The following is a 26,133-nucleotide window of genomic DNA, read 5'->3' as shown; positions in this document are numbered from 1 at the left end:
CTATGGGGAAAAAACAAAGAACAAGTAAATGGATGTTGCCCAACACTGTCCATTTGAATCATAAATCTGTATAAACTTGCTTCACATCGCTTTTGAATGACACTAAAGCAGATAACAGAGCCAACTTTCTGCCATCACCGCTGTGATAGCTGATCAGGCACAATATTTACAGCACGTAATACTTGCCTGATCCTGCAGCAGAGCCACAAATTCACTGGAAGCGGTTTCATTCGACATATGGATCCTCTATGCAATAAACCTGGATATACAAACAATAAACAAAATAGCCTGGAGGGCGGCCTGATCCCAGTGACCATAACCGGTTACGCACTCCCTCACCAGAGTGGGATTGGCCACCCTGGTGCACTACTTGGCCACAACCACCTATATGAATACAACAATCAAACCCTGGCCCTCAGACCCCAGCAACTGCGAAGCAACTGACCACAGCGGCGGTCAGACCTGCGACGCAGCAGAGGGTGCTAACAATCCCTGGTGCCGGACAGGCCGCCATTGGAATCTGAACCTGGCAATGTTTAACGCAAGAACGTTATCTAGTGAGGCGAGTCTAGCAGTGCTATTGGAGGAATTAGAGGGCAGTAAATGGGATATATTAGGCTCAGTGAAGTTAGAAGGACAAAAGAAGCATATACAGAACTAAAAAGCGGGCACGTACTGTGCTACAGGGGCTTAGAGGAGAGACGAGAGCTAGGAGTCGGATTCCTGATTAATAAGGATATAGCTGGTAACATACGGGAATTCTATAGCATTAACGAGAGGGTGGCAGGTCTTGTTGTGAAACTTAATAAGAGGTACAAATTAAAGGTCGTACAGGTCTATGCCTCTACATCCAGTCATGATGACCAAGAAGTCGAAAGCTATGAAGACGTGGAATCGGCGACGGATAAAGTGAAAACAAAATACACCATACTGATGGGCGACTTCAATGCCAAGGTAGGCAAAAAGCAGTCTGGAGACAAGGCAGTGGGGGAATATGGGATAGGCACTAGGAATAGCAGGGGAGAGTTTGCAGAACAGAATAATATGCGGATAATGAATACCTTCTTCCGCAAACGAGATAGCCGAAAGTGGACGTGGAGGAGCCCGAATGGTGAGACTAGAAATGAAATCGACTTCATACTCTGCGCGAACCCTGGCATCATACAAGATGTAGACGTGCTCGGCAAGGTGGGCTGCAGTGACCATAGGATGGTAAGAACTTGAATTAGCCTAGACTTGAGGAGGGAACGGAAGAAACTGGTACATAAGAAGCCGATCAATGAGTTGGCGGTAAGAGGGAAAATTGAGGAATTCTGGATCAAGCTACAGAACAGGTATTCGGCTTTAACTGAAGAAGAGGACTTTAGTGTTGAAACAATGAACAACAATCTTAGAGGCATCATTATGGAGTGTGCAATAAAAGTTGGTGGTAACTCCGTTAGACAGGATACCAGTAAGCTATAGCAGGAGACGAAAGATCTGATCAACAAACGCCAATGTATGAAAGCTTCTAACCCTACAGCTAGAATAGAACTGGCAGAACTTTCGAAGTTAATCAACAAGCGTAAAACAGCTGACATAAGGAAGTATAATATGGATGAAATTGAACATGCTCTCAGGAACGGAGGAAGCCTAAAAGCAGTAAAGAAAAAACTAGGAATAGGCAAGAATCAGATGTATGCGTTAAGAGACAAAGCCGGCAATATCATTACTAATATGGATGAAATCGTTCATGTGGCTGAGGAGTTCTATGGAGAAGTACACAGTACCAGTGGCAACCACGACGATAATGGAAGAGAGAATAGTCTAGAGGAATTTGAAATCCTACAAGCAACGCCAGAAGAAGTAAAGAAAGCCTTGGGAGCTATGCAGAGGAGGAAGGCAGCTGGGGAGGATCAGGTAACTGCAGATTTGTTGAAGGATGGCGGGCAGATTGTTCTAGAAAAACTGGCCACCCTGTATATGCAATGCCTCATGACGTCGAACGTATCGGAATCTTGGAAGAACGCTAACATAATCCTAATCCATAAGAAAGGGGATGCCAAAGACTTGAAAAATTATAGACCGATCAGCTTACTGTCCGCTGCCTACAAAGTATTTACTAAGGTAATTGCAAATAGAATGAGGAATACCTTAGACTTCCATCAACCAAAGGACCAGGCAGGATTCCATAAAGGCTACTCAACAATAGACCATATTCACACTATCAATCAGGTGATAGAAAAATGTGCGGAATATAACCAACCCTTATATATAGCTTTCATTGATTACGAGAAAGCGTTTGATTCAGTCGAAACCTCAGCAGTCATGGAGGCATTATGGAATCAGGGTGTAGACAAGCCATATGTAAAAATACTGAAAGATATCTATAGCGGCTCCACAGCCACCGTAGTCCTCCATAAAGAAAGCAACAAAATCCCAATAAAGAAAGGTGTCAGGCAGGGAGATACAATCTCTCCAATGCTATTCACAGCATGTTTACAGGAGATATTCAGAGACCTGGATTGGGAAGAATTGGGGATAAGAGTTAATGGAGAATACCTAAGTAACTTGCGATTCGCTGATGATATTGCCTTGCTTAATAACTCAGGGGACCAATTGTAATTGCTCACTGACCTGGAAAGGCAAAGCAGAAGGGTGGGTCTAAATATTAATCTGCAGAAAACTAAAGTAATGTTTACCAGACTCAGAAGAGAACAGCAGTTTACTATAGGTAGTGAGGCACTGGAAGTGGTAAGGGAATAAATCTACTTAGGACAGGTAGTGACCGCGGATCCGGATCATGAGACTGAAATAATCAGAAGAATAAGAATGGGCTGGGGTGCCTTTGGCAGGCATTCTCAGATCATGAACAGCAGGTTGCCATTATCCCTCAAGAGAAAAGTTTACAACAGCTGTGTCTTACCACCAGTACTCACGTACGGGGCAGAAACCTGGAGGCTTACGAAAAGGGTTTTACTTAAATTGAGGACGACACAACGAGCTATGGAAAGAATGATAGGTGTAACGTTAAGGGATAAGAAAAGAGCAGATTGGGTGAGGGAACAAACGCGAGTTAATGATATCTTAGTTGAAATCAAGAAAAAGAAATGGGCATGGGCAGGACACGTAATGAGGAGGGAAGATAACCGATGGTCATTAAGAGTTACGTAGTGTGATGGCAAGAAGAATAAGAATGGGCTGGGGTGCCTTTGGCAGGCATTCTCAGATCATGAACAGCAGGTTGCCACTATCCCTCAAGAGGAAAGTGTATAACAGCTGTGTCTTACCAGTACTCACGTACGGGGCAGAAACCTGGAGGCCTACGAAAAGGGTTCTACTTAAATTGAGGACGACGCAACCAGCTATGGAAAGAAGAATGATAGGTGTAACGTTAAGGGATAAGAAAAGAGCAGATTGGGCGAGGGAACAAACGTGACTTAATGACGTCTTAGTTGAAATCAAGAAAAAGAAATGGGCATGGGCAGGACATGTAATGAGGAGGGAAGATAACCGATGTTCATTAAGGGTAAAGGACTGGATTCCAAGGGAAAGGAAGCATAGCAGGGGGCGGCAGAAAGTTAGGTGGGCGGATGAGATTAAGAAGCCAACCTACAGGCTGATGATGATGATGATTATGCAATAAACAGGACAATCAATGCATTGTAGCATGAACTGCAAAAGCATGTGCTGACTTGCTGCGAAAAACACCATACATTAAACTCCGCAATGACGGAGACGACTTTAATGCAGCTGCATACTGAAGGCACACGTTTGTACTCCACACATGTGCTCCTGAGATGAAGGCCTTGAGCTTTATATTTGCTTTGCCATTCGCAAATCTTCTACGAAGAGTCTTCTAGTTCAATGAGCAACATAATTTTTAGAGCCGAGCCACTTAATCGAAATTACAGGAGTGAGCTTACAATTGTACCCAGGTTTTTTTTTTTATTATTATTATCTTCTTTACCGGCTTCAGATCAAGGATATGAGGTTTATGGGATCTGGATATGTGGCCACTTTCGTTTTGCAAATTCGATGATTTCAGGCCTTCTAGTGCACGTATATAGGACAATGAAAAAGCCATCGAAATGAAGCCTGGAACGATAAAGATGCAAAAAAGTTGCACAAAGCTAAGTACGGAGCAGTAATAATCCGTAATTAGTCTAAGAAGGCCTAAAGAATACCCAGATGGCCAAGATAAGTCAATCCCGGAGATAGTGCATTCTAAAGATGTGAGCCAATCCTGAAGATAGGGCAGTCTAAACAAATTACATGGTTACTAATGCACCCCAAAAATCCTTGCATTTTTTCAATGTTAACAACTGTTGAGCCGCCTTTTTTATTTTAGTGCACGGTGTCATTCATTTTTATTTGTGCCAAGTGAGACAAATGACATAATATAAATAGGCAACAAACATGTGCTAGCATATCCTATCATGTCCTTCCCCTCCTGCTTGCGGACTGCACATCTTCATCCAGGAAGAACCTCACGCCATAATGGAGAACTTGGCCAGTATTTCGTAGCAATGCTTTTTCCGATGCTAATGCCTTTGAGTACTTTTCATGTTCCTGAGTGGCCGTGTTTGAAGCCCCGCCCCGTTTGGAGTCACTTGACCACTCCCACATGCGAAAAGCAGTGAAAGGCATTAGCAACGGGAAAAGGCATCGCTACAAGACACCAGCCTTCATGTGTGAGGTTAAGGGCCCAGAGCAACACAAGTGTTATGAGATGCTACAGTGGAAGGCTGCAGATAAACCGGGCAGAGTTCTTCAATGTGTACCCAAAGTGTGGCACACAAGCATTTTAGTGTCCAATGAAATTGTAGCCACAGTGGCCAGGATTCAAACCCGCAACATCATGCTCACCAAGACAAATTAAATGCTGCCCACCTGCAGGTGATGATGACTGTCTTCTCGCCATCCCACGAGGGGTTGTCAGCCATGATGCGGGCATGTGTAGTCACGTCCTGGGGCGATAGCTGAGGCAGCTCGTTGGGCTGAGTGTGCAGCCAGCCCAGAGGTTCCAGCTCACGCAGATGCTCGTGCTGGGGCAGAGCCTGTGGCAGCTGCACTCCTTGGTGGCTGCCACACTGTGGCGCTATCACTATGCACCGAATCTCCTTGACCTGCGGGTTATCCACAGGGCTTGCACCGTACAGGTAGCCAGCAATCTGTGGAAAAATACCGTCGTTTTTCATATCGGTCATAACCAACTTTAAACTTAAAGAAAAATAGGCAGCATTAGTAAATTATTCTTCAGCAATAGTAAAATGTCCACTGTGACAGGAGGCTTAACAAGACAGAGCACAAACGAAAGACAGGTGGCACCACTGTCATGCGATGCCACGGACTGACAGCGTGGTCTAGTTACTTATCGTGAAAGAGGAACTAAACCCAACAAGTTGTGATCTGCACCATCATGCTGCAAATACAGTAAAATACAATGAAATCAGTGACATTACACTGATGTACTGGTGCTGAAGTTCCAGTGCTTAATTAAAAAGGTTTTACAGTATTCACTAATAATGAGTTAAATTGCAGTTTCTAAAGGTTTAGTGCTGCTCTTTAGTGCCACATAGGCGCCCACAAAAGAATGAAAGCCTGCCAGCCTGTGAACAACTAAATTTATAAAAATCCAGTGGATGTAAGAAGCAAGAGGATAGAGTGATTAGCATTCATACTTTGTAGGCTTGTGCCTACATACATATAGCCTATATACATATAAACATATTGTTACAGGGAGAAGAGAGGTTTAAAATATATTTACAGGGCATTTACAAGGAAGGCGTCGACTGCCACGCAAGGCATACAAGATGGACGTAAGTCTGCGTGACATCAGCGAGCTTCGTCGTCTTCTGTGCTGTTGCTTAAATGATATTGCGCGACATAAAAACGACACGGACGTGAGAGAAGACGACACACCAAGCGCAAACTTTCAACTAAGTTTATTGTGCCACTGCGTCATATTATACATGGTAGGCAACGTAGATCGCGCATGCGCTTACAAGGAAATGAAGTGCGAATTCATGTAAGATGGTTACGTGTCATGTGATGCCGCGTCCAAGTAACTTAATTCTTTTTCTGTAAGAGCCAGGGACGGGAAGCTAACACACACATCACCCAATTTCGCGATCATCTGCGCTTCAGATATCTCATGGATGAGCTGCGTACTGCCACGGGGAACAATCGTGCATTGATCCTCAAGAGGCTTGCACCTATGATCGCGACAGTGGATTGCCAAGAAACCACCAGAGCCGTTTTTTACATTGTTGCTGTGTTCGCGGAGCCGATCATTGAGGCAACGCCCAGTTTGTCCGATATATTTCTTCCCACATGAAAGTGGGAGGTTGTACACCACCCAGTGTACACACTCGACAAAGTTTTTTCGGTGATGCTTTCTGCACTAATCGGAAGGGACGGCATTTGGATCCGTCAGCCTGCAAAGCCTGCCGAGCTTGTCGGGAGCAGAAAAAACAACTCTTACATTCGCCAAATGCCGTCCGTTCCGATAAGTGCATAAAGCATCACCGAAAAAAGTTTGTTGAGTGTGTACACCGGGTGGTGTATAACCTCCCACTTTCATGTAGGAAGAAATATATCGGACAAACTGGGCGTTGCCTCAATGATCGGCTCCGTGAACACAGCAACAATGTAAAAAACGGCTCTGGTGGTTTCTTGGCGATCCACTGTCGCGATCATGGGTGCAAGCCTCTTGAGGATCAATGCACGATTGTTCCCCGTGGCAGTACGCAGCTCATCCGTGAGATATCTGAAGCGCAGATGATCGCGAAATTGGGTGATGCGTGTGTTAGCTTCCCGTCCCTGGCTCTCACAGAAAAAGAATTAAGTTACTTGGACGCGGCATCACATGACACGTAACCATGTTACATGAATTCGCACTTCATTTCCTTGTAAGCGCATGCACGATCTACGTTGCCTACCATGTATAAAATGACGCAGTGGCACAATAAACTTAGTTGAAAGTTTGCGCTTGGTGTGTCGTCTTCTCTCACGTCCGTGTCGTTTTTATGTCGCGCAATATCCTTTAAGCAATGGATTACCAACTTGCCCGGAGTGCTGCTCTCATTCTGTGCTGTCCTCAGCTTCGTCTGTGGCAGTGCTTGGTAACATCGCCCTCGGCGGCGAATATGCCGTCCTGGTGCTTGCTATATCGTTCGATTGGCATCACTTGAGGCGGGGGATGTGGAAAACATCGGTGAAAGGCCGAGACATGGTAGAATCAAGAGGTGTGATTTCATGTGACGTCTGTCACCTGGCGCAAGATACGGTAGGAGCCAAAATAAGGAGAAATCATTTTTTCACAAAGGCCAACTTTCCATGAAGGTGTCCAAAAAAGGACCATATTACCAGGCTCGAGGGGGGCATCATGGTGGCGGGCATTATAGAAGTGTTGTTGGTTTTCCTGCAAAGTGGCAAGGCGCAGGTGTGCAACCTGGCATGCCTCTACAGCTCTGAAAATGGCGGCATGGACGTATTTTGACAACCCGTCAAGAACGGCGGGAAGGAGTGTCAAATGGCAACATGAGATTTTCTTCCGTACAAGAGATAAAACACACAAAAACAAGCAAAGTTATGTCAGGAGAAATTATACGCAAATGTTACGAAGGACAGAACAGAACGGAGTCCCAGTCATGATAGTCAGCAGAAACATACATAGCAAGCATATCTTTGATACTTCTATTAAGACACTCTGAGAGGCCGTTGGTCTGAGGGTGGTGGGTCATTTCCCACTTGTGTTTCGTAGCACAGGAGTGCAAGAGGTCTTGGATAACCCTTGATATGAAATCGCAGCTCCAGTCTGCAAGGAGTTGTCGAGGAGCACTGCTGTTAAGTAAAAAGTCTTCGAGAAGAAAGTCGGCGATGTCGGCTGCAAGGCTGGTTGGGAGAGCTTGAGTGATTGCGTACTGGGTCGTGTAGTCGGTAGCGACTGCTATCCACTTATTTCTACAGGCAGACAGCAGGAAATGGTCAAGAATGTCAAGACCAACCCTAAAGAATGGTGCCAGTGGTACGTCAAGGGTTTGACAGCAGCCAGCTGGGAGTACTGGTGGTTTCTTGTGGTGCTGGCATTGCTCACAGGAAGTGACGTAACGGCAGACGTAACGGTAAATACCAGGCCAAAAGAAGCGATGCTGAACACGGTCATGCGTCCTAGAGACTTCCGAGGTGGCCGAGCTAGGAACATTGTGTAGCTGTGCGAGGTCAGTTTGACTCATATGAGTGGCGAATAACCAAGAGCTGTTAAAGACCATCAGGGGTGCATGTTGTAGCGGTACAACATGCCTTCCTGCAGCACAAATGAAGTTTCTTCGATTTTTCTCAGTTTGCAAGCTCCCCCGAGCCGCGCTTGAGAAGGTGACCCCCTTCCATTTCCACTCACCACGCGGCGCTGCTGTCACTGTTAGCCTGATTAAACATTATTAAAACTTCTTTCTGGGCGAGTTGGTGCATACTTGACATGAAAACTGTTTACAGCGCAAACACATGCAACCACAAAGTATAAGGGAGAGGACACAAGCGCTGTTAAAACTGTTAGCCTGAAACACTTGCACTCGACACATATTGCGAGAGCCTTCTCCGCCAACCTTTGCTGCGCTATCACGTTGAAACTTCAGTATCATGGTTAAAGAACTGTTTTCGCCTGCGCGGTAAGGGTGAGATAAACAACACCCTAATGCAAGGTAATGAAGAATTGACAGTTTAATTTCTTCGCACTTTGTTTATTGCACGCACTTCCAACGTTTGCCTCGAACATTTTAGTGTTTGTTAGTGTAGCGCTTATTTGGAAGAATGCACAAAACAATATGAAAAAGCTATAATTAGCTATGTTCCGTTCCACTTCTAGACCGCAACCATGAAATTCTGCACTCTGTTGCCAACACCTGGAGCAATGCACAGACTAGAGCAGGATTTTGCATGTTAATATTTATAATGGTAATTTCAGTCAATACAAACAAGCATTAAATGAAGACAAACTTACTCGAAAGCATGGAGGGAATAGCTACAGAAGAATAGCTTTATTTGCAATGGCGGCCTTTTCTCTGTTTTCCAGCCGGCGATTCACGTCTCTCACATAAAAATGCGTGCGAGTCACGATGACGAAATGCTGTACCCGGCATGCAAACGTGACCATATGCTCTGCACATCTAACTCAAGCGCGGTTTAGTAATTCGAGCTAGTTTAGCACGTCCCGAAAGAACTCCCCCAAAACGGGACCTTTTTTTAAGAAAATAGAAACTGCTTCGTTTGTAGTACTTGTAAACTGTAGCATGTTTTTGGCGGGATGCTTTAAGCACCCTTGCTTGAAGATCTTGTACACCTTAAGGTATGAGTCACTGCCAACAACTGGCACTAGAGAGCTGATATCTTCCATATAGGAAGGGCAAGTAGTGCTCTTGGAGAATTTGTACACCACATAGCCTGAAGAGCAGTACAAGATGCTATCATCTACTTCTCGCTTGGAGTAAATGTGGTCACTCTCACTGTCTTTGGGTGTGTCAGCTTCAGAAGTTAACTTGAGCATTCTGGACTCGATCAATTCATGCAGGCGAGCTTGCTTCCAACAGTATGCTTCTCTCGATTTCTTCAGTGTGTCTTGAACACCCATAAGCACAGCACTCGGTGCACCCTCCACACTTCCACGCAAACCTCTCTTTAGAGGCATGTAGAGACTAAGCAGTCGGAATATTTCAGTAAAGTTCACACTTGAAAAAGTTCAGCTCACTACTTAGATCAGGCGGCGGCGACAATGGGAAGGGACTACGCCGGTTGGGCAAACAGCATGACGAGTGCCACCGTGTGGCAGGCACCAGAAGAGGGACACTCCACGCGCCGCAGCTTTCGAACTGAAAGGAATCACAAAATGTTGGCACAAACACGCAGAGAAGGGGAACGTGTCTCGGAAGTTAGCCGGAGAATGAGGTCTCGCAAGTAGGAGTTGCGGCGTTGCTCATCTCCGATGTTGTGAAACGCAGTAAGTGACAGCATGCAGGTAAACTCGCAGCTGTCAGGAAGCTCTGGTGGGTCTACTGGATGGCACGACAAGCAACCAGCATCCTTCATGCAATCAGCCACTCTTACGTACAAGTGTGTACGAGTACTCTAGGAGCCGTAGAGCCCACCGACCGAGACGTCCAGTAGAATCCTTTAGGGATGAAAGCCAGCATAAGGCATGATGGTCGGTGATAGCTCTGAATTGCTGGCCGTACAAGTAGGGGTGAAATGTACCCACTGCCCAAACGAGGGCAAGGCCCTCGCATTCAGTAATGGAGTAATTGCGCTCCACTTGGGACAGAAGACAGCTAGCGTACACAATAACATGGTGGCAACCTTGCTGGCAACGAGCCAAAATAGTGCCAATTTCATGACTGCTGGCATTTGTTAGAACTTGGGTTGGAGCGGTCAAGTCAAAATGAGGGAGAACTGGTGGTGAAGTGAGCCGCACGGTAAGCTCAGTGAATGCAGTAGCTTGTTTAGGACCCCAGACAAAAACCGCATTCTTCTTGATAAGTTCTGTGAGAGGATGTGCAACGTTAATGAAATTGTGTACGATCCGGTGAAAGTATGAGCAGAGGCCCACAAAGCTTTGAACGTCGTTGGCACAAGTCGGCATGGGGAAATTCTTGACGGCACTAACTTTGTCGGGATCGAAGCGGACGTCGAAAAAATCAATGAGGTGTCCAAGCACAGTAAGTTGCCGGCAGCCAAAGTGACACTTGGATGAATTGAGCTGATGCCCAAGGCTTGCGGAAAACAGAAAGAATTGTCGAAAGATGCTACTGTACAACAATCTGGATAAGGGATATTGTTTCGTGGGAATCGTCTAGGGCCCGAACCTAGGAAGAACTGGAGAGGCAGCTTCAATCTCCCAGTGGACGATGGACACAATACTGTCAAATGCAGCTGGCATGGGTAGGGGACGGAGATCCTCGCAGGTAGATATGGCAGCCGTGTTAGGAAGGCCAGAAATGTGCTGGGCAATGCGACGGCTTTTGGCTTCTTTGAAGCAGCAGCATTCAGTACCTCTGGCCCTGTCGAAGAGTTCTTGAAGACAAGAAGCGCAAATGCGTCGTCAGCTATCCCTTTGAGGACATGTGCACCCTTTTCCATTTTCGGCATCTTGTCGTCAACCTTGCGACAAAATGCAAGCACGTCCTGAATATGTCCCATAGGACTCAGTGCAAGTCTGAACTCGGCATGTAATGTCTTTCTCTGCAGCACGTTGGCGGCCAAGAGACTTGTCAAACAAATCAGTGAGCTTTTGTTTGCACAAGTCTGAGCTGGTGAGTTCCTCTTTAGGGGTCTCAAACCAGACGTCTGCCGTTCCCACAAGGTGAAGACCAGGTTAGCGAGCATGATGGTCTGGTCTCAATGATTGCTCGCACTCAGCCGTTCGCATAGTTGAAACCAATCTTTAACATGTGTGTCATCTGTTCTCGAAAAGGTGTCAGGGTCGTGCGGTTGTGCCAGGATGACGGTGGGAACGGGTAGTGACATGCCCGAAGCATTCTCACCTTGAGCTGGCATTGCCGATGCAGCCAAGGAGTGCCCGCTTCGTAAATCCGTTGTACGTCTGGGAAAGCCCGCAACCTCCACCAACATGTTATAGGGTGAAGAAAGGTTTAAAATATATTTACAGGGCATTTACAAGGCATTTACTTGCATACAAGACATAAAAGATGGAAGGCAGTCCATGCAACATCAGCGAGTGCCGTCGTCTTCTGTACTGTCCCCAGCTTCGTTTCTGGCAGTGCTTGGCAACAACATTTTCGAATGTTCGATGGAATATTATGCTGTTTGATATTTGCTTAAACTCGAATTTCACAATTCGAAATATTCGAGTTGAACAAATACTGATTTAGGAACATATATTCAATAGCTTAAGTTTCGATGAGCATTCGTTGCCATAAGATGGCTCAAAGCCAACATAAGCCAAAGACATGAATTCATCTACAGTGGCCCATTGACTTTTGCCCTTCCTTGAATATTCGAATATCAATCTATCAGTACCACCAACTTTTTTCTTGAACCAGTGAATGAAGGAAGGAAAACAAGAGGTGAAAGGCAGAGAGGTTAACGAGATTAAGTGTCCAGATGGCTACTCGGCAAGGGGGATGGGTAAAGGCAGAGAACATAACAAAACAAGAGAATATTAAAGAAAAAAAGAGGAACGCATCAGTTTGCACATTTTATAGTTTTTCAATGAGTCCCGTTTCTTTCAAAAAAGCACAAGCACGCTAGTGCTTTTAAAGCAGTTCGTGCCTACATCAGCTGGGATCAAGGGCCAAGAATTCTGGCTTCCATAAGGGGACAGTTGTTAATCTTGTCGAGCGTGGTGCTGAGAACTTTGTGCATTAAAACGACGACAATCACACAGAATGCACGCGATCCTCTTTTTGCACCCACAAATTTTCACAACCTGGACTTCTGGCCATTCCGATGAAGTAGGTGTATGCAATGGTAGAAGCTACTCGAAGCCATAGGCAACAAATGAGAGCTACTTCCCTGCCATGGTAAGCCATGTGGAAGGCACAGCTTCAGAGGAGGACCCACTGAACAAAGGCGCTGGTTTTTAGAGTCCGCTGAATTCCATTGGGCCGACATAAGCTTGTGAGCAAGCACACGGAGCTTTACCACTGCATCTGTTCTTGACATCAGGATAGCAACACGATCGGCACTGCTATGTGAAGTTAGATCAGCTGCGTCTGCTTGCTTGTTTACAAGGATACCACAATGACTTGGCAAACATTGAAATACTGACATGTGTACTTGCTTATCTTTCATTGGATGACTGTGTTTCACTGCCTAACAAATGTTATCACTTAGCACAGGACGCACCTGCATGTATTGGAAGTTTCTACAATGTTATCGATGGTTCTATCCGCTGTCTGTTGTCACCAAACCTTGTGTAAGCCAGTTGCACAATGCACAATGCGAATTGCACAGTACTTTCCGGAAGACAAGCGGGAACCAGCGATTATTCTGATACCTTCGATGACTCACGTATAAAAGCAGACACACTTGCCCCGCAGATAAGATTTTGACGATTGCCGACAGTATTCGACGCTTTCGCTGGGCATTGAGTGTAACTTCCTTTTGTGGGCACAAGTATGCCCAATAAAAAGTTAGTTTCGTCATTCACAGTTTTGCTGCTTTCTTCAACGTTCCTACCACGTAACAATACGATGTCATGTCCTTTCTCAACTGCCTGATGGTAAATTTCCTGTGCGTCCGTGACAAGTCACTCGTGGTGTCCACGGCGTAATGCAGAGTGAAACTCTGGAGGGTGGCCATGGAATCACAGAAGATGGACCATTTCTTGGGCATTTCCTGACTGATCAATTAAATTGTTGCATGCAGAGCTTCAAGTTCAACAGCCGTCACTTATGTCAAGTGTGATGTCCTGAACTTTATCACCGCAGATTTTGCTGGGACAAATACTTCAGCTGCTGAACTGGAGTGCATGACTGGCACATCAGTGTAAATATTGTCACGCAGTAGCGATGGTGAACAAGGCAGCAAAACTGTGATTAACGAAAATAGCGTCTTATCGGGCGAACTTGTGTCCTCAAAAGCAGGCTACACTAAAAGAACAACGATAGTGGTGAACACACTCCGCGATCACCGAAAATCTGATCAGCGGGTGAAGTGCGTCGGCTTTTATACATCAGCCATCGAATGTTACAGAGTAATCGCTGGGATCTGAGTGTCTTCCAGAAAATTCTACATCATTTGCGTTGCACAATGAAATCAGATTACACAAGGTTTGCTGACAACAGACAGCGGACAGAACCATCGATAACTTTCGAGAAACTTTCGGTACATGCAAGCGCGTCCTGTGCTGTGCGATAACATTTGTTAGACGGTGAAACGCAGTCACCCAATAAAAATAAAGTACACCTGTCAATACCCCTCTCTTAGAAAGCTTCGTCCCGATGCTACAAACATAAGAGAGCGAAACACAAAGGACACTTGTTAAAAGTAACAAAACAATGAAAAGAAACAAAATCCAAAGTAACAGTCAAAAATAAGGAAGTCCAAAAGTCAGCAACGCAAAGTCCCAATGTTCATTAGCGCTGGTAAAATGGCACAACATGAACTATTTCAGGTCGCGAGTGCGCTGTGATAGCGAAATGCCGTCTGGTACAACCTCATAGTCGAGTGTGCCAATGCGTCGGATGATCTTGTAGGGTCTGAAATAGTGGCGTAAAAGCTTCTCACTAAGTCCTCGTCGGCGTATTGGGGTCCAAACCTAAACGTGGTCGCCGGGCTGGTACTCGACGTAGCGTCGTCGAAGGTTGTAGTGTCGGCTGTCGGTCCTCTGCTGCTGTTTGATCTGCAGGTGGGTGAGCTGTCGGGTGTCCAGCGTGCTGGAGATGGGTGGTGACGTCAAGATTCTCTTCGTTGGTGACGTGCGGCAGCATGGCGTCGAGAGTCGCCTGCCGTAGGTTTATGCCGTAAAGCAGCTTAAATGGCGTGATCTGTGTCGTTTCTTGCACTGCCGTGTTGTAAGCAAACGTTACGCATGGCAGGACGACATTTCAGGCCTTGTGTTCAACGTCGACGTACATTGCTAGCATGTCGGCGAGAGTCTTATTCAGGCACTACGTAAGACCGTTCGTCTGCGGTTGGTAGGCCGTTGTCCTCCTGTGCCATGTATGACTGTATTGCAGAATGGCTTGGGTGAGCTCCGCTGTAAAGGCCGTTCCTCTGTCAGTGATGAGGACTTCTGGGGCGTCATGTCGCAGCAGGATGTTCTCGACGAAAAATTTCGCCACTTCGACTGCGTTGCCTTTTGGCAGAGCTTTTGTTTCAGCGAAGCGGGTGAGTTAGCCCGTCACCACGGCGACGCACTTATTTCCGGTTGTTGACGTCGCAAAGGGCCCCAACAAGTCGATCCCGATCTGCTGAAATGGTCGGCAAGGAGGCTCGATTGGCTGTAGTAATCCCGCTGGCCTTGTTGGTGGTGTCTTGCGTCGCTGACAGTCTCGGCATGCCTTGATGTAACGGGAAATGTCGGCGGTTAGGCGCGGCCAGTAATACTTTTCCTGTATCCTCGATAGCGGCCGAGAGAATCCGATATGCCCAGTGGTTGGATCGTCATGTAGGGCGTGCAGTATTTCTGGATGCAGCGCTGAGGGAACAACAAGAAGGTAGTTGGCGCGGATTGGTGCGAAGTTCTCCTTTACGAGTAGGTTGTCTTGAAGCGAGAACGAAGGCAATCCTTGCTTAAATGCCCTAGGGACAACGTCGCTGTGCCCTTCCAAATACTCGATGAGGATAAGTTCGCTAGCCAACACAACGCATGATGGTCTCTGACTACTTTGAGTGGACTGCCATATAGGTAAAGGCAGAATTTTGCTGTGGCTCAAGTGATGGCGAGGCATTCCTTTTCGGTTGTAGAATAATTGTCTTTTGCTTTTGACAGCGACCGGCTAGCATAAGCTATCACCCGCTTAAGTCCGTCTTTCCTCTGGACTAGGATGGCACCGAGGCCTAGGCTACTGGCGTCAGTGTGGATCTCAGTATTGGCGTCCTTGTCGAAATGAGCAAGTACTGGAGGAGACTGCATGCGTCCTTTGAGTTCTTGAAATGCATCGATCGGCCTGCGGCGTTTCCCACTTGAACTTGACATTACATTTAGTTAGATATGTCAGCGGCTCAGCGATGCATGAAAAGTCTTTGACAAAGTGCCTGTAGCAGGCACACATGCCAAGGAATCGACGCACTACCTTCTTGTCGATGGGCTGCGGGAACATTGCGATGGCAGCTGTCTTCTGCGGGTCAGGGCGGACTCCAGATTTACTGATGACGTGGCTGAGAAACAGAAGCTCGTCGTAAGCGAAGCAGCACTTTTCCGGCTTCAGAGTGAGCCCTGATGACTTGGTGGCCTCTAGTACTGTTGTAAGCCACCTAAGGTGATCGTCAAAATTTCTGGCGAAGACGACGACGTCATCCACGTAAACGAGGAAGGTCTGCCACTTCAATCCTGCTAACATCGTGTCAATGACGTGCCGGAACGTTGCAGGCCCCGAGCACAGTCCGAATGGCATGACCTTGAACTCGTAGAAGCCATCTGGCGTGATGAAGGCAGTCTTTTCGCAATCTCTCTCGTCGACTTCTATTTGCAAATAGCCAGACTTGAGATCCATCGACGAGAATCATGTAGCATTGCAGAGCCGATCCAATGCGTCGTCTATCCGTGGGAGGGGGTATACGTCCTTCCTTGTGATCTTGTTTAGTCGACGATAATCGACGCAGAAATGTAAGGTTCTGTCCTTTATCTTCACTAAGACAACAGGAGATACCCACAGGCTATTCGACGGCTGTATGATGTCGCGCAGCATTTTATTTACTTGTCTTATAGCTTCACGTTCTCGCATCGAAACTCTGTAAAGGCTCTGGCAAAGTGGTCGAGCGCACTCTTCGGTGATTATGCGATGCTGTGCGACTGGTGTTTGTCGAAGCAGACTTCTGAGCTGTTGCTGCTTAATCATCGGGAGACTTAAATTTATGTTGAAGTCTGGTTCGGGAACTACATTCATAGGGGTAGATGCGGCAGAATCCAAGAGGACAAATGTATTGCTCATTTCCAGAATTTCCTCTATGTATGCGATTGTCGTGTCCTTGTTGATATGTTTGAACTCCTGGCGGAAGTTTGTCAGCATTACTTTTGCTTTCCCTCCGTGCAGTCGAGCGATCCCTTTTGCGACGTCAATTTCACGGTTAAGCGGCAGACGCTGGTCGCCTTCGATGACGCCTTCTACGTCTGCTTGTGTTTCGGTACCGACGGAAATAACAATGCTGGAGCGAGGTGGGATGCTCACTTGATCTTTAAGCACACTCAAGGCGTGGTGACTACGTAAGCTCTCTGGTGGTATCGCTTGATCTTCCGACAGTGTTATCGACTTCGACTTTAGGTCGATGCCTGCACCATGTTGGATCAGGAAGTCCATGCCTAGAATGATGTCTCGTGAACACTGTTGGAGGATAACAAAGGTGGCAGGGTCGGTCCGGTCATGAAGCGTAATTCTTGCCATGCAGATTCCAGTTGGCGTTATTAGGTGTCCTACAGTGGTCCGAATTTGGGGGCCTTCCCACACAGTCTTAACTTTCTTGAACTTGGCTGCGAAGGGTCCACTCATGACGGAGTAGTTGGCTCCTGTGTCTACTAATGCGGTGACTGCGCGGCCATTGAGAAGCACATTGAGTTTGGTGGTTCTTTGTCTTGCGTTGCAGTTAGCTCTCGGCATCGGATCGCGGCTGGTATGTCGCGGCATCAGGTCCTTGGTCGCTGCGTTCTTTGCTTCCAGGCATCGTCGGGGTGGTGGTATGTCGATGTGATGTTGTCAAGATAGTCTCTTCGGTGTCTTCGTGGGCGGCGGAGGATCTTCGTCATTTCGACGAACGGTAACCGCACCTCCATCGGTTGCTGCTTTTAGTTTTCTGGATATGGGCTTGCAGACCGGCCCCGGGCTTTGCCAGTGTATGGTTGGCGTTGCGTGGACAGGTAGCAGCCAGGTGGCGGCTAAGCAATCGGCAATGTCACATGGGCGCTCCCCAAGCTGTGGACGCGGCATGTTGATGGCGGACCCTCTCAGTCCAAAGTCGCGGTATGAGCATTGGCGGTACACATGGCCGGCTTCTCCACAGTGACATCAGAGCAGGTGGTTGTTGGGGACTCACCAAATGTCAGTCTTTTTCGCATAGTTGCGCTGGGCGACGGGTGAGCATGCTGGCGGCAGTGGTGGAAGACGGAATTGCGGCGTTACAGGACCCTGGCGCGATCGCGCAAGGGGGACCCTGACGGCAGGCGAGGGCGACGTAGGTCATCGTTTCCAGCTGGGGCTGTGGCAATGACGGTTGCACTTCAGTAACCCCATGTGATCGCTGAACCTCCTCTTTGACGATGTCGGCGGTTGAGGCCACTTGAGGCTGCGACCTAGGGAAGGGCTTCTGCGGTTCCTCACGCACAATGGCTCTGATGGTCTCTTGAAGATTGTCAGAACCCAGTCCTTGAATGGCACACTGTGGCATGAGCACTTGTCGGTTATATTGCCGAGTGCCGATTTCCAGAGTTTTCTCGATAGTTGATGCCTCTGTGCAAAACTCATCTACGGTTTTGGGCGAGTTGCGAATTAGTCCAGCGAAAAGTTCTTGCTTGACGCCTAGCATCAGGAAGCAGACTTCTTTCTCCTCCAACATTTCCGGGTCGGTGTGCTGGAAAGGACGGGCCGTCTCCTCCGTGAAGATCGCTATGGTCTCATTGGGAACCTGTACTCTGGTTTCTAGCAGAGCTTGGGCGCGCTCTTTATGCACGACGCTTGTGAATGTTTGCAGGAAGCCGCTACAGAACAGCTTCCACGCTGCCAGGGTCTACTCCGGATCTCAAACCACGTTCTGGCGGTGTCGTCTAAGGCGAAGTACAGTCGCCGACCGTTTATTCGGACCTCACGGGGACTGCGGAAATGTCCGAATAAACAGGTGTCCGAAAAAGCAGATTAAGAAAAAAAAAATGAAATCCTTTATTTCCACGCACTTATTCGGGCTCGGCAGTAGGCTTGAAGAAATCGTGAGTGCGCCGTTGCACGCTGTTCCGTTTACGCGCAATCAGATAAGCCTGAATCTCGGAGAGGGTCGAACGGTCACTATAGGCGGCTGAAAGCACAGTCACTGCTTGTGCACGCTCCGCATGCGACGGCAGCGTAGCACACGGTGCATCATCTTCCGACTCGGAGTCATCGTCCGGCGGTGCAGCACAGAGAATGGGTGCAGCAGAAACCTGACGAATGATCTCGCCGTCGTCGAGTTCTGCGCATGTCAGTACAGCAGTGTCAGCACCTTTGAACCTGTCAAATGAGACGGTGTCCGGAATCGCAATGCAACCACTGCGCAGGTCTCGGCAGAACATTTTCCGCGTCAATAAGGAGCACATCGGAAGGCGACAGATCTTAGGCCTCCCGGCACCCGCTTGCCGGCATTCCCCAGCGCAGTCTGCGCGGGCACTGTCGGCGCCATTAGACACTTGACGCGATGTTTCCGTACGCCGCGTTGGAACACCGAAACCTCGACACAGCACACAAAGCAAACACCACCGTGCCGACACCAGTCGCACAAACGAAAAACGTCGCCTGCTCGCAGCGTCGTGCGCGAAAGAAACAAATCAGCTGCTGGATTGTCTTGACATGGCTTACTAAGCTGAAACCGGAACTGCTGTACGGCCACTCTATCGAACCAGGCAGAAACGATGATGATGAGCGGGGATTTCCAGTAGCGCCACTTCGTGGGGCAGCAAGAAGGCTCCGTTCAAAACAAAAATGGCGTTCGGGAAGTCGAACTATGCGCCGGTCAGAGTCGGTGCATGATGCCCTCGATCGAGTTGGCTCAAGGAGTGTCCGAAAAATCAGACGAGAGGTTGCAAGGTGTCCGAACTTTCGGCAGTTGTTATACATTATGGTCTATGGGGAGAACGGCGGTGCCGCGAAGCTGACCGAATAATCGGGAATGTCCGAATTTTTGGAGTCCGGAAAATCGGTCGGCGACTGTATACATGCCACAGCTTGTCGTCAGAGTCCCAGTTGTTGAAAGTCGCGATTCGTTCATAGGTCTCCAGCCAGGTTTCTGGGTCTTCAGACGATGATCCATAGAAGGTCGGTGGCTTCCTGGGCTGTTGCAGAACGATGGGGGACGCTGCAGTTGCCACTGGGGTTGTCAAGGCCAGGATCTTCTTGGTTGTCTCAGGTAGAAGTCCGTACTCCGGGGGCAGCTGTTGTAGCTGGCGGCTTGCTCGATGATCCGGGACGATGTCGGTGTTGTCTTTGTGGTCCGGGCTTGGATCACGGCTTGTCGTATCATGTGGTAGTGATGGTGAAGAAAGGAAAACTGTGAATGGCGAAACTAGCATTTTATTGGGCCAACTTGTGCCCACAAAAGCAAGTTAAACTCAAGGCACAGCAAGAGCGGCGAACACGGTTGGCAAAATCTGATCTGCCGGTCAAGCGCATCGGCTTTTATACACGAGCCATCGAACGTTATAGAGTAATCGCTGGTGCCAATGTGTCTAGAAAGTTCTACACCTTCCACGTCACGCACACATGCAATGAGATTACACAAGGTCCAGTGACAACAGACAGCAGATAGAACCATCGATAACATTAGAGAAACTTCCGATACATGCAGGCAGTCCCGCGCTGAGCGATAACATATGTTAGACGGTGAAAAGCGCTCACCCGAAAAAGATAAACAAGTCCATGTGTCAATATTTAGCAGCATCTAAGTTGCGGAAAATGTATTGGAGTGCTGCAGGGCAGGAAAAGAGCTGGCACCCGTGCCCACCGCTGCCCCTTCTCTGCTGCGAACCTGCCAGTGCAGCACAACCTCGGACGCCATGTTTTTTAACACACTGCACTCAGCCTTGCAGGGCTTTTTTTCTATGTTGCTGAGTGACAGTGATAAATTTGGTATCATTGTATTCACATTGTAATGATCTATATGGTGATACCATTTATGTTTCCCTAGCACCATTTCAGAAATTACTATCCTAAATAGTGAGGAGGAAAAACTAAAGAAAATGTTAGAGTAAATGCGGGTCTGTTTTCATATCTACACACTGCTTTCAAATCGATAAATATAAAAGCACCCTTAGAGCAAGCATTTGGCATTGGGGCCATGCACTCACTTTTTTGCGTCTAGCAAGACGAAATTGTCAAAAAGCCTCAAAAAGATGTGGATGAAATTTGTTCTCAAACTTTAATACCTATTGAACTGATGCAGCTATCAAAAAACAAATTATACATTTGAAATAACTGAAAAACCCATTAAGACAACTTTCATTCTGATTGAACCAAAAATAAAACCAAACATTTAAACCCAGTTGTTTGAGTTGTTTCGGTGACAGGTGACGGTGCCACCAGAAAGTTAAAGAGTGCACAGGTTTCAAAAACCAGGCGTTAACAAAGTTGGCTGGAACTTATTACATTCTTCCTTCCAGAAATTTATTTTGCGCCACCTGCAAACAAAATTTGCTTTGCCATAAGTGATACCATGTAGGATTCTGCATTTCACTGTAGCAGGAGAATACTTATTGTAATAAAACATGGCCAACCAAATTATAGTTAGATTTACTTTGTTGTATATCTCGAAACCTTTTACTGAGGGTCGACTGTAGCTGTCTTGCACTTGCAAATCATAAACATAGTTGTATGTTTTAGCATTGTCTTTCACGTGGGAACCAGTGCAGCAAAGTGAATGAAGTTAAAGAGAGCACAATGTTCTTTTTAAGAAAAATTGGGTGCCCCTTACCAGCGCATTTTTCAACCCATGAAAATGCCTTTCCTTCTGTGGGGGGCATGCACGTGTGTGGCAACACACGAGGGGAACCAACCTGTGTCCTCAAATCTGAGATGATGATAAACTTCTTGAGGATGTTCTTGGGAAGGATGTAGGTGTAGCCCGCCTCCTTGATATCGTCAGAGGAAACGTAGATGTGGTTGGTACGCAGGTGCAGGTTCGTTGCCGAGATGGCTCGTACACGCCATTCGGTCTTGGAGGCAAAAGATTGCGTTTCATAGTTGCTGCAACAAAGAAAAAAACAAAAAATTATGCCATCACTTTTTTCGCTCATACTGGCGACTATCTGTTCACGTAAACTGTACATGGCAATTGCGTTATTTTATAAAATTTAGTACCAGAAAAAAAAAAAAAATGCACAAGCTTCACAGTTCTTTGCTTCTTTCTGTACAGGAACAGAAACTGGAGCAAAAGCTTAGTAGCCTGACAAAGGCCTTTGCTCCATATACAGTGTGGCATGCAGGCCAGCATACATACTTTGGAAAAGAGAGAGAGAGAAATAATTGCATATACGAACATATTTCAACACAGCAAAGAAAAAAACATAAAAAGAATAAATAGTTTGGCAAGTTCGTACTAGTTTCCAACATGTGAAATTGATAAAATTGCTAACTGATACAGCAGTTTCACAGCTTTTTTCGAAGCCTAACTAGAGGATGCAAAGTATCAAGAAAACCCAGTTTCTTCGCTCCCTGTAGCAACATGACCAAACTGGAGATACGGCACCATGGCGACATAATAAACTACCGACAAACGTTTTGTCGACCTATTAAGCTCGTTATAAACGAGCTCAATAGTTCACATACAAACACATACCCACTTTCAAAAGCACTTGAAAGGAATCCAACAAAAGCAACATAACTTGTGCACCTGATTTTTGCCTTTGAAAACTGAAAGAAGCTAGCAATGTATGCACGCCAGTTAGCATTTGGCTGTAGAGGATGAGCTATCGCTGTGGCTGCCTGAAAAGCTTAAAGAGCCTCGCGAGGTGCCTTTCGCTCAAGCTTACTGTCCTTTTCTTGTTTGTCTGTTGTGCTGCCTTTTTCAACAAGCCGATCATCCAACATTGCAAACTGTAGTGTGGCACAGTCCAAGTAAACAAAAGTAGGCAGTTTTGCTGGGTTAGCTCTCCACTTGCGAAACATGTTTTAAGAGAGGTGTGCCAAAGTTATTTTTCTCTGCTCCCACCCCTATTTTCTATATGGTTGTACAGTGCAGTCCACTTATACCAATACCACAAATAACCGTTATAACGATGAGTCGACTTAGGAGTATAAATTTATACATTAGGGCTATGACAAAAAATAGAACCCCATTCATACAGTTTGGGGGGAAGAAACGAAAAAACTATACTAACTGGGAAAACATACAACCTAAAGTCAAAAAAGAATTTGGTACACTGAACTGTAGTTGACATTATGTAATGCAAAACGAGAATCATTGCAGCCTGAAATGACAATGTGTGCCGAGTTGATGAGTGTTCTCATTCAGCGGCTTTCACATGCTTACGTTAGTGTTCCTCGAATTCCGTCTACGTCAGCAGCTTCATCGGGCGAGGCATTATGCCAGAAGTTTTCATATGCCCACTCGGCGAGAATCACTGCGACACGAGATGGCGATGCACATAGAGCTGGTGGGGCCCTCAAGTGGCCTGAAGCACACTTTATCCTTTTTGATTACAAAGTGTTGCAAGACAGCGACGGGAAACCGAAATGAAATGGAGCTGGTGGGCAACACAAGAATACAGTGCAGTCCACTTATAACGATACCACATATAACGATATATCGGTTATAACGATGGGTCGACATGACAGTGTCATTTTATGCATTAGGTCTATGGGGAAAAAAACCATTTATAACGATAGGTTATTCACCGCATATCGGATATAACGATCAAAATTTTGCAGTCTGGACGGCGTTTTCCGTGCCAAATAATCGTAACGTTTGCGTTGCTTAGTTCCCTGAAACGAACGATGTCGAGACGAGGCGATGTTTACCTCCGTAAGTTCGTATCTGCCGCCATTACCGCGCAGCGCGTCTCGCCCCGCCCGCGCACGAGTAGGCGCAGCCAACGTTGGCGCCGCGCGCCACAAGATGGCGCTAGCTGCTTCATGCGCGTCGGCCACAGTCGCTCCGAAAGAGAGAGAAAGAAAAAAAGAAGCGACAAGCAAAGCGGCGCGGTGGCGCCCGTCCCGCGTCTCTCTCGCGATAGCAGGCTGACGTCACCGAAGCAGCGTGCAACCAACGGTTCAACTCAGTTCGAAGATGGCGCCGACAAAGCGCAAAGCTGTGTCGCTTGACACGAAGATGGATATTTTGCAGGACTCTCGATGCGGCTTCAAGGTGAGCGCCCTCGTGAAGAAGTATGAGCTCGTCCAGTTAACGATATCAACCATCTTGAAAACCGGGAGCACTGCGATTGTGAAGGCAGACGCTATCAGCGGCCATTCCGATCAGCGGAAAAGGGGTTAGAGACCCTTTGAACGCCGATGTTGAAGAGGCGCTTTACCAGTGGTTCATCACCAATTGCTTCAAGAAGGCGGGCTTTGTGCGTAAGGACGAACTTCCCCAACCTGCTGAGACCGACCCGGTGGAAGTCGCTGACATAACCGAGCTCTGGGAGCTCGTTCCTACTGGTGACACAGGTGGTGTGACGAAGGAGGAGTTTTTGACTGCAGACAGTGCTGTCTCGTTCTGCGATGAGGTCACCGACGAGGCGATCGCCGAAGATGTGCTGTCTCGACAGACGCGAAGTTGTGCGACGGTGGCGACGGCATCAGCGACAGTGGCAACGAGATCGACAGTGGCTCCTTGACCCCGACCACGATGTCCACGCAAAGTGCACTATCGTCGATCGACTCCTTAATTGATTTTATGCATGCTAAAGGATTGCCGCCAGTGTTCGCGCAGCAGCTGGAATCCATGCACACCGCGGTTGTGAAGCTGAAGCTGCCGCAAAAGCAAGTGCAGATTTCGGACTATTTCGGCGCGCCTAATCCTTGACACGGTCATTGGCGCTAGAAATAAAGTTTTTTTTTCACGGCCTACTGTCTACATCATCTATTCTTTAGAGCAAGTAGCGAATTCGAGTTCAGAGCTGCAAAGGTAAAGAGCGCAAACGCGTTTAATTTTTTTTTTTTGATAACTGCAGTCCAGATATAGCGATCATCGGTTATAACGATCATATTTTTCGTCTTTCTCGATATCGTTATAAGTGGACTGCACTGTACATCGCTGCCAGAGTGAAACATCATGCTTACTTTGGGCCGCCTGCAGCAGAGAAGGTCCTTGTGTTATTGTCTATTAAGAGCATGCAGTACGCTTCCAAAGGCACTATGCCACACGCGCTGTGAAACAGATAGGTGGAAGATGCTTATCACAGTAGGGCTGGCTGCGATGGCTGTGAATGCGATGTGTGACAAGCTGTGAAATTTGCTGATGCCAGAAGTTCTGATACTGATGTGTGCCGGCAGTATTGTGTGACACGTGTGGGTGTGTAATGTGAAGAAGTTGCTGTGGCAGGTGCCTACTGATCCTGATTACACATGCCTTGAGCCTTTTCTTGTTCACATGGTATCTGGCAGCCGGAAAACATATCATACGATCACAGTTTGTGTTACAACGCTATTGGGGGCGAGGACTTACAGAGGCTCCATCTGTTCGAAGCGCCTCCCTTGCGTAGTATGAGGGATAACGCGGCGTGCACCTCATAGGTTTGGCTTAGGGCGCTTAAAGAAACACCACACGGCAGCTCTCCTGTACATTTCTGTAAGTACTCTCAAAACGATGGAACTTTATTACTGTCTAAATAATAATCTTGGGCAAACTGAAAGCACAGAATCGTTTACAGATGCTATCTCTTTACCAAATATGTACAGTGAAAGCCACTGCGTGTGGACGCTGCGATGGAGTCTCCTGAACCGGCTTCTTACGTGAAAGGTCGGCAATCGCTGAGTGTAAACTATGTGAAATACAGCGGAACCCCGGTTATACGTAACCCGGTTTTGCGCCAACCCGGGTTTTACGACGAATTAGCGCAGTCCCGGTGAAGTCCCCATAGAAGCAATGCATTAAAAACCCCGGTTATCCGATACAATCTTACGCCTGACCCGCATCACACAACAACACTTGCGAAGCACGTTCGTTTCTCTCTCCCCTACCAGCAGCTGCCCATAACGCTCGCTGTGCTGAAACAGCGCTATTTCTTTTCCACCATAACTTTCTCCCTATCTTCTCGGTGGCGTCGCCTCTCGTCGCGCTGGGGAAGCGTTTCTCTCCTTCCAGTTTCCCAGCAGCAGATCGCCGACAAGGTAGTGGGGAGAGGCCTAGGTTTATCGCATGTGTTCGTCGTCGTAATCCAAGTGACCAGCGTTCAGCGGAGGTTTTGAGTTTGTGGGGATGCGCGACTCTCACGCGTCCCCCGATTTGTTGTTTTCCCCGCATAGCTCCCGTCTCCTGTAATCCGGCTTCGCCGCATGGCCTGCGGCCCGCGGCGGTCGGTGTGGTTGAAGCACAGTACGAGATATGGCGCGAGTGTTGCGCTGCTAACGCCGCCTCACGGCAGGGTTACGTGGGCGCGTAAAGGAGAAGGCTTTTGGCTGCAGGTCGGCGAGTACTGTAGACCTCCCGCGCGTGCAACGATCCATGCTTATGTCAGACCGTCTCGCGTGGCCTCCTTCGAACGCGTGACCGTACGCGCGAACGACCAGGCGTTGGGATCCAGCATGGGGCTTACATATTTGCTCGTTATCCGGTCGCAGTGAGTCGGACTTCTGCGATTTG

At 47.4% G+C, this 26,133-nt stretch overlaps 1 protein-coding gene across 1 annotated transcript in view; it reads right to left on the bottom strand.

Moving 5' to 3' along the window:
* The window catches only part of Prp8 (pre-mRNA processing factor 8), a 297,334-nt gene that overhangs the window by 1,265 nt on the left and 269,936 nt on the right, over nt 1–26,133 (bottom strand). The window contains exons 33-34 of the mRNA XM_050169409.2: nt 21,386–21,575; nt 4,873–5,153 (exon numbers count right to left, since the gene is read on the bottom strand). Of these exons, the coding sequence (XP_050025366.1) occupies nt 4,873–5,153; nt 21,386–21,575 (471 nt within the window). The remainder of the gene's footprint in view (nt 1–4,872; nt 5,154–21,385; nt 21,576–26,133) is intronic.

The sequence above is a fragment of the Dermacentor andersoni genome, chromosome 3 (assembly GCF_023375885.2).
Source record: "Dermacentor andersoni chromosome 3, qqDerAnde1_hic_scaffold, whole genome shotgun sequence".
Lineage (NCBI taxonomy): Eukaryota > Metazoa > Arthropoda > Arachnida > Ixodida > Ixodidae > Dermacentor > Dermacentor andersoni.
This window is presented reverse-complemented; position numbering and strand designations above follow the sequence as displayed.